The following is a 13,119-nucleotide window of genomic DNA, read 5'->3' as shown; positions in this document are numbered from 1 at the left end:
AGGTACTGCAGACGAGGCCGCAGCAAGTTCCCGCAGGCGGGGAACAACGCCAGCGCTGGTGCTGGATCGGGCTCGGGACTCTCCAGGGAGCTGAAAGACTGCAAGGTGTTTGCCAGGTGGACTTCCCTATTCATCACTCCTATGTTACCCCATACATTTTTAATTGAGTTTATTGGGGTGACACTGGTTAACCGAACCAGACAGGTCTCAGGTGCTCTATCCTATGACACATCTTCTGTACACTGGACTGTGTGTTCAGCACCCCAAGTCATGCCTCCATCCATCACCGTGTAACCCCCTGCACCCTCCTTCACCTCCCCGCCCCCAGTCCCCAGCAATCAGGACACGACTGGGCCATATCCATGGATCTTTCTCTTTTTTCCTTTGTCCTTTTTCGCTCAATTTCTCCACCCTTTCACCTGTGTGCTGTGTGTGTGTGTGTGTGTGTGTGTGTGTGTGTGTGTGTGTATGAAGTGATCAGTAATTGTACATTAAGTGGAACTGACAGGTAAATTTTTTCTAAATTAAATCTAAAAAATTGGATGCAGCGGGCTGAATGCTTAGATACATGTGATTTTGACCACAGTTAAGTCATGCTTAAAAATTTGGATTCAACTGTCCTCCAGGCAGGCCTGTGTTTTTTCATTGACTTCAATACCGGTCTACCTTTTTCCCACTTTCCGTTAGATCTCCATAGCCTGGTTGGGTCACGGGACCCTGTAACCCTCCCAGTAACTCCTGTAAGTGAGTTTTATTTTGAGTACTACTCTGTACCCACGTTAGTGGTCAGCATTAGGGAGACATAGCAACAGGGTGTAGTCCCCGCCCAGTGAGCTCATATATAGCAAGAAGGTTCAGCTGGTGAAGGGAGTTAGCAAACACTCCCCTAAATCCACCTAGATTTTCTGGATGAAGGACAGACACCAAGGCTCAGAGTAAACCCGGATTAGGGCCGGCCCTCATCTTTGTGTTCCTGTTCCTTCACTCTGCCTGTGGTTGTCAGAGGGGCCGGGACTTGGAGGGGAAGGACACAGGGGTGTCTCTTCACTGGCCAGGTCAAGCTTCCTGAGTGCTTCTCACTGCCAATCCTGTATTAACCACAGCCTTTAGCCCTTCCCTTCCACGGCCCTTTGGAGAGAAAACCTTACTCTTTTTCTTTCTGCTTCTGAGATCTAACTCTTACTTCCTCTAGAAACATCCCTGTCACTAGAACAGTATCTCAAAACCTCACCAAGCTCCTTTGATTCACCCGCTGGGCCGCATGGGCTTGTCTGTGTGTGTCTGGAGCAGATTATATACTTTTCTCCCTTGCGATGACTAATGAAGTAGGGTCACGCAGGTCACACACCCATCATGAATGAATTCACTAATTTGACTCCTTAATAGGAAATCATTTTACTGAGGGAACCTTGAGACATGTACTCGTGTGATCTACCCATGAGAACTGAAAATTTGAAAATCAAAACAACAACAACTAGATTGTTTATAGCTGGGAGCCACCAGGGTCCACTTCGTGGGTATTTCACCCTGTAGTGAGCATATTCAGTAGGAAGAGTGGAAGGTTTGAATCCGCAAGCATAAATTTAAATTATTGTTCTACCAATTAATTAGCTGCTGGCTCCCCATGAACTTCTAGATTTTGATGGAAAGGGCTTTTTACAAAATGCTAATAGTACTAACTCCATCCTCCTAAGATGGTTGGGAGATTTCAAGCACTTTCCAATAGCATAAGAGGAACAACAAAAAAAAAAAGACATTGAAAATCATCTCAGCCGCCCATTTTTTTTTCTACTGGTTTTTATTAAAAATGGTCATCTTCCCGCAACCACCTGGGCATGTGAACCATGTTCTCCTCTACTTACCTTCCAGTTCTGAGCTCCATATTTGGTTACCATTTCTGCATTTACTTTGGTGAAGGGACTGGAAAAGTCAGAGTTGGTGGCCTTCTCTTACTCCCGAGAATCCCCATGTTCTATTCTCGCGAGGTGAACTTGCTTTCACCTTTCAGAATACCTGGTGCAGGCTGGGTGCTTTCAGAGAGTTTTTTTTTCTTTGGAAAGAACGCTTTGGGTATTCCCAGGTGGTGAGCAGTTCAGTGCCTTAATGTTTCAAGCTACTCAGGTCCCAGTGTCATTTCACGGAAGATAAAACCAGGTCTCCCGCCCACACAGTAGTCATGGTAACAGGAAATTGCAGAGTTAAGATTTCTTGGGTTTTTGGCATTTCTCACTCTCCTTTTGATGATATGAGTGGTGAACCAAGATTTAAAGACAGCCACATTCTTGCTTCCCAAGGTAAGCCTGTGACGCTGCCATGTCACCGAAGGCTGCGACTGGCTTTTCTGTGTATGACTATAGGATAAGGCCATCCCTCCAGAGCACAGCCCTGTCACCGGGGAAGGTGCAGGAAAGGACGCAGTGACCCGGAAACCAGACTTGGCATTAACAAATTATTCTATACAAATAAGGCTCTCCCTTCATTGTTCAATGCAGTATCTTTTAAGCAAAATAGTACTCTATTAACCAAGCATTTTTCTTTTCTCATTGGGAAAAATATTAGGCTGGGAAATAGGAAGAAAAGAAACGCTCTCGATCCCAATGTGTAAGGTGAAGGCGCCATTGTTAGAACCATCAGGGCATGGGTCGGTCTGGGGAGTAAGGCAAGTCCGCAGAGAGGTTCATCATCTACCCCATAGGACAGCTGATTCAGTGGGTGTGCAAACCGCCCTCATTCACAGATGGTCCTTTGTAGGAAGCTCACCCATCCCTCCCACACTTCCATTTCAGCCCGGGAAGACCTGCAGTGATGTTTACCTACAGGAAGCTCATCAACCGTATCTATTCCAGACGTCCTGCAAGGTGAACATACTTACTCTTCTTTTAGGCATAGCTGTTTACTGTGTTCCCCCCTGCCCGGAAACTGTATATATTCTACTGCATTCATAGAGGATCATAGTGATCGACTCAGCGTAGCGCTTCTGTTTCCCAGCTTCTTCAGTTAGTCTCCCCAAACCCTGTTCTTATAGTTGAAGAAGCCTAGATTCAGAGGGATTAAGTCATTTCTCCCCAAATCAAACTCCCCCCCCGCACACACACATGCTCACACACACTCACACACACATACACACACAGAATTAAGAACTCTAGTCTTTTGATTTCAGATCCAATATTCACTCTGGGGGCTGTTACTGCCCTGGGGACAAGTAGCAATGCTATCTTTTTCACCAGTGTAGCTACGATACTTGGCACAGTGCTAGACACAAGTGGTGCTCAATATATAGATTTTTTTTTTAAGTTTATGAATGAAAAAAATCAATAATACAACTTTAGGAATTATCTGGCAAGTTTTGAATTTCATAGGTAGGAAAACAAACTCTCCAAAATTACACGAATTTTTCAAGAATCATTTGTTGTCAACTTAGAATATGTTTCCCTTAATAACACTCTGCTGCTACTATTATTTTATGTGTATTGCTGATTTATGCTTTTACCCCAATCAAGTCTGGTGTATGTTCATAAACTTTCTTATTACAGTTGCTCAGTAGGAAAGCAGATATCCTGGTTCTGAGAGAAGGAGAGTCTTCTGAGTATCAGCACGCATAGTGGCCAAAGAAATGTTGCTAAACAGCTATTTCTTAGGCAGTTAACATAACAGTTCACACCCCAGAGCAGAACAGAATGAGCATGCTGTCGGAAGTAACAGGGGAGGTAGATTCCCATTGCCTTCAATTTCACTCTTCTTCAATGTTGAGAAGTCCCAGTTTGCTCCTCCCAAGCTTTGGATGATAATGACCAAGGTTTGAGTTCCAGCTCAACCATATAATAAAGATATGACTTTGGGAAGTTTGGTGAATGGATTCACTTATAACCTAAGGGGGGGAAATTCATTTCAAAGGTTGGTTTTAAGGCTCTAGTGAATTATTTTCTGCAAAGTACTAACCCATAGTATGCAAATTTAAATATTTCTGTCCTCCTTGGGGCTATCAAACACATCATTAGGCTTTTACATGGCCCTTTTGTGACAGAAGTGTTTGAATATTTATTGGGCTTAATTCCAAGTCTTATACAATTTTTAAATTATTTTTAAGAGTATATATGTTTAATGTTTCCATTAAGCAAAATACTACCATAAACCAATCATACAGAATGTCTGATTGGGTGGCAGAGATTAATTGTTCAATTATTATGTCCCAATGAATTTTATAGCTTCTATTTCTCAGAAGATTTTAGATTTGAATTTATAGTACAGGGCCATTAAATTACATTTGAGAGCTAATTGATAGTATATAATCTCAGCAACATTCTTTTTGCCTTCTGCATAATTAATGAAGCTCAGAGTATTTTTATCTTCCAATTAAGTGTTTGGTTATATTCCTTACCTCCATATATATATCAGCAGTACCTATCATTGGCCATTTTTCTTTTAGTTTTTTAATTCCAAAATTTTTAGTGGAAATTGGTATATCCTGATTCTCCACCAAAATAAATATAATCTGTTATATCTAGTAATGTGTTGGGGCTACATTTTACTATGTGTAGCCACTGAGGCCTCTTAAAAGCAAGACACACAAATCTTCCCTTGGGACTCATGATGTCAGTATTCATCCTTTACCTTTAGCTTGGCCAAGAAGAGATCAGCCAGGAGAGAAAAGGGTCACCCTATGTGCGCGGCAGCCTTAATTCTATTCCCTGGGCTTAGAATTTGACTCAGCCCAGCCAGCTCTGGGCTGACTCTCTTCTCCTTGAGTCCCACCTCCTTCCTCTCCCTCCCAAGTCGGCCCCTCACCCCTCACTCACTCACCAGCCCTCCACCCACTGTCTGCCCAGCTTGTCTCTTTCAAGTTCCTTATTGTTCCGAGTTCTGTTGCATTTTGACAAGTCACACGTTGCCTGCATTTATATTGTTCAACACTCTTCCTTTACCTTATTCATCCTGACACTACAAATTTGACATGACATCTTGTGATAGTGGGTGTGAAGAAGCATCAATTAAATGAAGTTATACAAAAATGTTTCTGGCTTATGTAGTAAGTGCTTAAGAAATATTACCTACTGTTTTTAGTTCTAGTTCTTATGAATTCATCTGCTATTGTGAGCACTGAAATTCAGTAATTAATTCCCTAATATTATTTTATAACTAGAACAGCTTCATGTTTTGTGTGTTAGTTTCAAGACTATCCATTCTTTAAAGGGTATCATGCCTTCTATTTCTCTGCATCTCCTAAGTATAAATAATGAAAATTGAATGAGCGACAGACAGTCTGTTACATCATTACATCGTTATAGCAATCTTCTAGAGTTAGATTACCATACCATTTGATAGATGAAGAAATCGAAACTCACATAGCTTATAGTGGCAGAACCACAATTCAACTTTAGATTATGTAACCACAAATCAGTTCTCTTCACTACTATGATAAATACAAAGTCAACCCTTGACCCACAGGGGGGGTTAGGGGCACCGACCCTAGCACAGTTGAGAATCCATGCCTAACATTTTTTTTTTTCATGCCTAACTTTTGACTCTCCCCAAAACTTCAGTTGCCTTTTAGTAACTTAGGGAGATTTATTCCAGGACCCCCTGCAGATACCTAAATCTGATGCTTAGTCCCCTACAAAATGGCATACATAGATCAATGCATGCAGCTGACCCTCCACATCTACAGACTCTCAACCTCAGACTGAAAATAGTAGGGGTATTTACTGGGGGAAAAAATCCATGTATCAGTGGTTGACACGCAGTTAGAACCCGTATTATTTAAGGGTCAATTGTTACTAAGCTATATATCATAGCGCCCTTAGGTAAAAAAATAAAAAATAAAAAAAAAAAAACCTCAATAAAGTCTTACGTTTTGATTGTCTTATTTGCCGCTTCTCCCTGGCAGATGGACCCCCATGAGAACATCTTACTGAGCACGCTCGAGATAAAAAATGAAATGGCCACATCCGAGGCTGTGATGGGGCTTGGAGACCCCAGGAGCACCATGCTGGCTTACGACGCCTCCAGCATCCAGTACCGGAAACCCGGGCTGCCCAGGCACAGTTTCGGCCGCAACGCCCTGGAGCGGCACGTGGCGCAGAAGAAGAGCCGCCTGCGGAGACGCGCCTCCCAACTGAAAATCACCATCCCCGACTTGACTGATGTGAACGCCATAGATCGGTGGTCCCGCATATTCTTCCCGGTGGTTTTTTCCTTCTTCAACATCGTCTATTGGCTCTACTATGTGAACTAAGACATAGCCCCTCGCGGGAAGCAAGGACTAGATTCCTCCTCAAACCAGATGTACAGCCTGACTTAGGACTTGGAAAATGCATCAATCCAGGACACAAGGGATGCTAAAATACCTTAGTTGCTGGCCTATCCTGTGGTCCATTTCATACCATTTGGGTTGCTTCTGCTAAGAAAGGACTACACTCAGGTCCTTGTGGTTTTCCAGTTTAAGTGCAAGTGATTTGCACGGACACTGGCAAGACTGAGTCTGAGGGTTCCGTTTATCTGCTTAGTGTGCAGTCGGCTCGGAGGGGAATCATTTAGAAGATGCTCTTAGAAGGCTCACTAGCGCTGGTAGTCATTTCACTGAGAACTGGTCATGTCCAGAGACTCCCATTTTCATTCCTAACGTCGGCATGCTACTGAGAGGGCACCATGCTGACACTACATTGCCCTCAATGCCACGTCAACACGCTTACAGAAGATAGTCTGTGCCTATCTTATTAAGGTAATAATGGTGCCATGGCAAGTTAACTCCCACGGATTCTAGCAGCTTCTCATGTAGTTCAGACGAGATACAGGGAGTCAAGGCAGCAATCCGGGAAACCATCTTGGCCAGTTGCAGATTGCTTGAGGGCAGGAGTCAACGGTGACGTCTTCCATTTTGACATTTATAGAACAGGAGAATTCTAAATGTTATCATACATGGCGGCCAAAGAAGTTTTCCTAAAATGCTATTTCCTAGGTGGTTAAAAGAAGAGTTAAAACCCCAGAGCAGAGTGGGCAATCCAGAAATGACTGTTGTAACAACATTAGAGCGAGCAAGCAAGCATCGTGAGCCTTACCAGCCTCTCACAGTGTCTGGTCTATACATGTTGTGATCACTGGCAAAAGATAGAACAAGAGATTTTTTTTTTTTCCTAACCTCACAAGCTTTTGACAACATACTTACAGAGGCTTGCATATTTTGTCTAATGAAAGAGAGAAGTTAACCAAACTGGCATCATCTTAGACGTAGGTTGGATTGAGAGTCATTCGAATATCCAAACAGATATACAAAGTGAGCAGACAGACCACATTTCTCACACAACGTCAGCTGTCTCTGTAACATTTTTCCCTGTAAGTTTATTTCTGACTTTAATAGGATATTTCCAAAGAAGGATTTGTTGATTTCTTTAAAAGATGCATGGTCCTTTCCAGCTTTTCTCGCTTCTGAAATTCTGATGATATTCTCAGAAGTCAGAAAAAGCAAGGTTTTGGAGAGAATGAGTAGACTCTGTTTTCCTTACGTGCACAGTGGATTTCACCTTGGTATTTTTCACAGCAAACAATGCTTCAGAGGTTCTGTGCACAAGTAGAGGTAGTGTGTGGGTTTGTTAGGTTTGATTTTTTTTTAAGGTTGCTCTCATTGTGTGTGCTGCAATCTCCCTAATCAAAGAAAATGTGAAAAGGAGCGAAAAACAGGTTAACAACAAAGCCATGTTAAGTTGATGAAGGCTACGAACCTCAGTTGATACTGCAGAAAAATATCTAAGTGCTAATCAGGTAGGTACACTGTATCGTTTTTATTCAAGTTTGAAAATAAGTCTTTGTGCTTTTTTTTTTCTATACTCATCAGACATATCTGTTCACATATTGGACAGTAAGGTGAATAAGTTAATGTATTTATTTTATTTCTATCAATGGGAGGTCCATATTTTGCTTTTCATGGACAAAATAGTGAATTGCTAAATTTTCCTTAAAGTTTGATTTGATTGAACTTTTTCTTGGAGGATAGCTGCTATTTCTATTTACAAAACAAAAACTGCTTATTTCCATAGTAAAATTTCTAACTGCATAGTAGCCAAGGCCAGTATCTGCCCCTGGATAAACTGTTATTCTTCTTTTTTCTCACTGATGATTTAGCAGCTTGGAATATGATGGGGTCTTACTACTCTTCTATTCCAAGTATTTGAGAAGAAAATAAAAAAGGTTTAGTTCAATACTTAGCTTTCTGACTTTGCCTCAAGATTGGGTGGTATTTTTCGCTTCCCACTGGCATCGGGGAGTGTGGCCCTTACTTTTTGACTATATACTTGAACACCTCTGAGCATGAGATTTGGGCAGAATCCGACCACGGTTCCACCCATGGGCTCAGAGGAGAGATTCTTCAAGTTTCTCTAGGGGTGTGCTTTCTCCTAGGCAGTGATTTGGGGGCATCACATTAATGAAAGTGCCTGCCCTTTGTCGCCAGGGGTTCAAGTTTGAGTGGCATATATCAGGAAGGAGCATATCAATAACTCAGGTGCACCACTCCAAAAGGCCATTCCGGAACGGTTCTTTTAAAGACCACTCAGAGCCCAAGTCTAGAAGTGGGCTCTTATTTGCAATTATCGTAAAAGCCATAAAAAAAAAAAACCCTTGATATTGTCACTTAACAAAAATTCGATAACCAGAAAGGTCAACAGAGTAATCTAGATCAGAGTGGAGAGAAGCAACCTCGCAGCGTGAGCATTGAAAGCAAATAAGCAGGGATTCGTTGCCGCTCTCAGTGGTAAGAATAACCAAGAAAAGGAGAAAAGATGGGACCTTGGAGAAGATGCCCTAGAGTACAGTCCATGTCGACATTCAATAGCCACATAGTTAGAAATGACTGACTCATCCTGCCCAGAGGTAACTAACAGTAGATATAGAATTTATTATTAAAGTACATTTTTACCGTGGAGGAATTGGCTAGGGGTGGGGGAGGGGGAGGGGAGGGATGTTAGATCTCAAAAGTCCGCAAAGACTAGTCAGCTTGATATTCAGTGGTTAAATTTTAGGACCATAAAAGTGTATTTTGGCAATTTCTGATATGCTGTTACTATCATTTTATACATATATGTACAGTGTGTCTTTTGATTTTAAAACAAACAGCCAGCAATTAAGGTGTTTTTTCATCTTTGTGAAACTCATAGGCAAATTCTGACTCTAAAATGCACAGTCTAAATGAAATCTTTGATCTCAACCTGTATATATATATATTGTACATGACTGCTAGTAGGTATGAAATGCATTTTCAGAACTGAAACTCATGCAACATAATCATGTGTTTGCATAGGGAATGTTGTAATTCTTTCCACTGCGACTTACTAACGGTAAAAGATATAAGCCGTGCCATCTAGACCTTTTCTCATTTCTTCAAAAGCAGTGCTCAGTTAAAAACAATAACAATAATAACAATAATAATAAATGGTTTATGAACCAAAAGACTTTACCTTCTAGCATTAGGAAGAAGAAAAAAACCTGTCAGCTTAAAAAAGCACAACACATAGAGGAAGTTCAGTGCAAAGCATCATGGGGAAATGAATCACGTTTCTTGTAAGCAAGACCTGCATTAAATTGACAACTAGGACAGTTTTCATTTTCTATAGATAACTATATTCCAGGTTTATGATTACCTTCATGCTCAACAACAAAACACATCAAAGCAATCAACAAAAAAAACAGGTCATACAACAATCTACATGTATATATACCCATGTAAACATACATACATATATATGCATTCTTATGTTGGAAAACAAAAGGAGGAATAAGCTAGCATCTTTATTTCCTTCATGAAACCAATGTATGAGTATTTTTAATTTGGCAACCAACAAATCAACACACTGAAACAAGCGATACAGGGTACTGATCATTTCTCTATCAGCCAATCAATGCCTCCAGTTCTTATGAACCATTACACAATCGGACACTACAATAGTACTGTACCTCAGAACATCAGAAATTAACTAGTTCTCGCATTGCTGTCTATTTGCTTATTCCAGGAAAATAATAACATTGTCCATTGATGATTTAAAAACAAAAATGACTTAAGGAAACAGAAAATGATTTTTAAAAAAAAATCCTTCTAGGAGGAGAAAAAAAAAAAGAAAACTAAACTCCACCATGTTGGTTAGGGCAAATACTCTCAACTGTAGCAATCGCGCCATTTTGCTAAGTGTACAGAGTCCATGTAATGTGATCAACCATAACTTTCACTCGGTGTGTGTAAATATTAAAACAGATTTCTTAAATATTTTTAACTTCTAATTTGTATTTTATGGTAAGGCAACGTGCGAATTCTGTTTATGGCTTACGTGGATGTGTTATAATATTATGTAAATAATTAAACATGCTGTAAATGAATAGCCAATAGACACAAATAATTGTTTAGTTTTTTTTTCTTAATTTTTATTTCTTTTTTACAAAGTACAGTTACTGCAGTGCCCCAACAGAGTAATTTAAACATCCTTTCACATAAGTGGTTTGGGATCCCAGATAGAAGGGTTTCAAGTTGCTATCTCTCTCTCTCTCTCTCTCTCTCTCTCTCTCTAACACACACACACACACACACACACACACACATGCACGCACGCACACACACATACACACACACATTCAAACACAATACTCTTTTCCTTGCTCATTCCCTCATTCCCACTCTTGCTCCCTTTATAGGAAACACACAGTGTTCATGTAGTGAATGTAACCAACCAGAGATAGCCTTAGAAATGGCGATTGAGAACAGCAGAAATGATCATTGATTACTTGAAAGATTTTTTTCTTATGTGTCAGAGTTCAAGAAACCAAAGGTTATAACTTAAATCTCAATTTTCAAAGAGTAAAGTTTATATCGATGGCACTACAGGAAATAAAATGCTTATTATTCATACCTGCTCCAGAAATTTGTTACACACTATACATCCTAGCAAACCATTTAAAAAATAAATAAATAATAGCATTTTGTCCTTAGATTGCATTCTTCCTTTCAACCAAAGACTCCAGAATTGTTAAAAAACAAAAAAGGAAAGAAAAAAAGAAAAATGAGGGAAAATTAAAAAAAAAAAAAAAGACATTGCTTCACACCAAAGGCCTAAAAAACATTTTCCAAGTACACTGGGAACATTGTAAAAAAAAAAAAAAATTAGTGAAGAGCCAACATTATACTAATTAAGATACTACCCTAAAGAAATCATTTAATGAGAAACAAGAAACATAAAAGCATCAGTTCTCTTAAATATCTGTCTTTTTTTGGGGGGATATTAAAGTAAAACATTTCTGTAGATATATGCAAATTTTTAAATTTTTAAATCGTATTTAGAATATTAACACAGTGACATTGATCAATAAAGGCCCATAGGTTCAAAATTTTCACATCAGATATTTATTTGCTTCAAGAAGTTTTTTTGTGATCAAAACAATTATGATCCAAGTGATGAAAAATGAAACTTTGTGTTTTTTAACTTTCAAAAGCAAATGCCTTTCTCCTGTCACATGCCCACTAATCTGCTGCCCCTCCGTGTGTCCTTGCACCGTCTGAAGCAGGTGGACAGTCCTGTCAGCTTGTACCTGCCCTTTGCAGTACTTTCCAGCATTTGTGTTCAACCATGCTCATTTGTAACATAATTCAAAGCTGCAAATAATTTCAACTCCATAACATTTTCCTTATTTTTATTTGCACGGGTGTTTCAACAGTCTGTTATGAATATTGTCCCTGCGCAGTTCTGAATTGTCCTTTTATAAAAAGTGATATTCTAGTTTCTTCACAATGTAGTGACTCTCAGCCTTACTAATTACCTTGTAGCCTTTCTTAATATGCACATAATGCACATTTTCCAATGGCTAGAAAATGCAAAACACAAGTGAATATCATTGCATCTATTTTCATGTCTTTCTAAAAACAGGACTACTAAAATCTCTGGGATACATGAGATAGTAACACATGAGGATTTCAACGAGTAGCACATATGAATTATTTTCTTGAATTTAAACTTATTACAGTCAGTTTCAGCATGTAAATATATAATAATGTTGGCTAGTGTGTAATTCTTGAACTAAGAAATATAAATAAAACTTGAAAGGATGTGTGTGTGGTTTCATTGGGTCCAGAATTTTTTTTAATCAATTAGTATAAGTTAAGATTGTAGAGTGAAGGCTTTTGTGAAAAGCAATAGAAAGTTTTCAGACTTGAACTTGAGCTCTGACATCACATATTAGGTACGTGATTGTGCGGCTACTTAACCTAACCCATCTGGCTCTTAGTTTTCTTATCTGCAAAACAAAGATATAATTGTACATCCTTCAAAGGGCTGTTGTGAAGACAGAATGAAATAACCCTTAAGAAGTCCTTAGCACAGTACAAGACAGATGGTAAGTGGTATGTAAACAGTAAGTATCATTGTTGCTGTTGTTAAATATCATTACTAGATTAGCCAGTATGTACGTATGTGTGTATATATATATACATATATATATATATATATATCACAAATTCCATTATGATAGTGATTATTCAATGTTCTCAAAGGTTAGATATTTTATATTAAGGATAATTAAGAACTTGCCTTCACTTACGAAAACATGTGCTCATCATTTAAGATTCAACATATATCTGCTGAAGGCATTATGCTAAGTACTTTAAAAATGTAATACTTATTTCCTCCTTACCATATTGCTGAAAATAGAAGAAAGTCAAGATCAGAAAGAATAAGAATCTTGCCCATGAGACTGAAAAAACTTGGACTGCTACCCAGGCCAGAATGACCCCCAATTCCTTGCAATTTTTTTTTCCACTTATCTTTACCAGGCTTGTTTAATTCTCATTTATTTTGGTCATTTCTCGAGAAATATTTGCTGATAGCCACCATCTGGCAGGTCTTGTGCTAGGTTTGACAAAATAGAGGCCTGACCTCCTGGATTACATGACAGCTCTCAAACGCATGGAAACCCTCCTGAGGCCAGTGAATTAGTTGGTGACAAGCCTAGTATTTTTCATTCTTCATGACTTTAGAATGTCCAAACAGCACCTCATTAGAAATCTGTTAGCTTGAGCGAGGCAACCTGTCAGGACAAAATTGTCCAATGAAGTCATGATGAACAGGAGCTATAGCTACTTAGGACTGACAC

The 13,119-nt window shown here is 39.4% G+C and overlaps 1 protein-coding gene across 3 annotated transcripts in view; it reads left to right on the top strand.

The window, feature by feature from the left end:
• The window catches only part of GABRB2 (gamma-aminobutyric acid type A receptor subunit beta2), a 213,522-nt gene extending 201,444 nt beyond the window's left edge, over positions 1-12,078 (top strand). For 2 of the 3 annotated variants that reach the window (XM_066341515.1, XM_066341517.1), the window contains 2 exons: positions 2,787-2,858; positions 5,885-12,078. In XM_066341515.1, coding sequence (XP_066197612.1) covers positions 2,787-2,858; positions 5,885-6,232 — 420 coding nt within the window. In that variant the 3' untranslated portion in view covers positions 6,233-12,078. The remainder of the gene's footprint in view (positions 1-2,786; positions 2,859-5,884) is intronic. The other variant, XM_066341518.1, reaches the window with a different exon arrangement.
• Positions 12,079-13,119: the final 1,041 nt, after the last annotated feature.

Source organism: Saccopteryx leptura, chromosome 6, assembly GCF_036850995.1.
Source record: "Saccopteryx leptura isolate mSacLep1 chromosome 6, mSacLep1_pri_phased_curated, whole genome shotgun sequence".
Classification (NCBI taxonomy): Eukaryota; Metazoa; Chordata; class Mammalia; order Chiroptera; family Emballonuridae; genus Saccopteryx; species Saccopteryx leptura.
The sequence above is the reverse complement of the archived record's forward strand: the minus strand, read 5'-3'. Positions and strand labels throughout refer to the sequence as shown.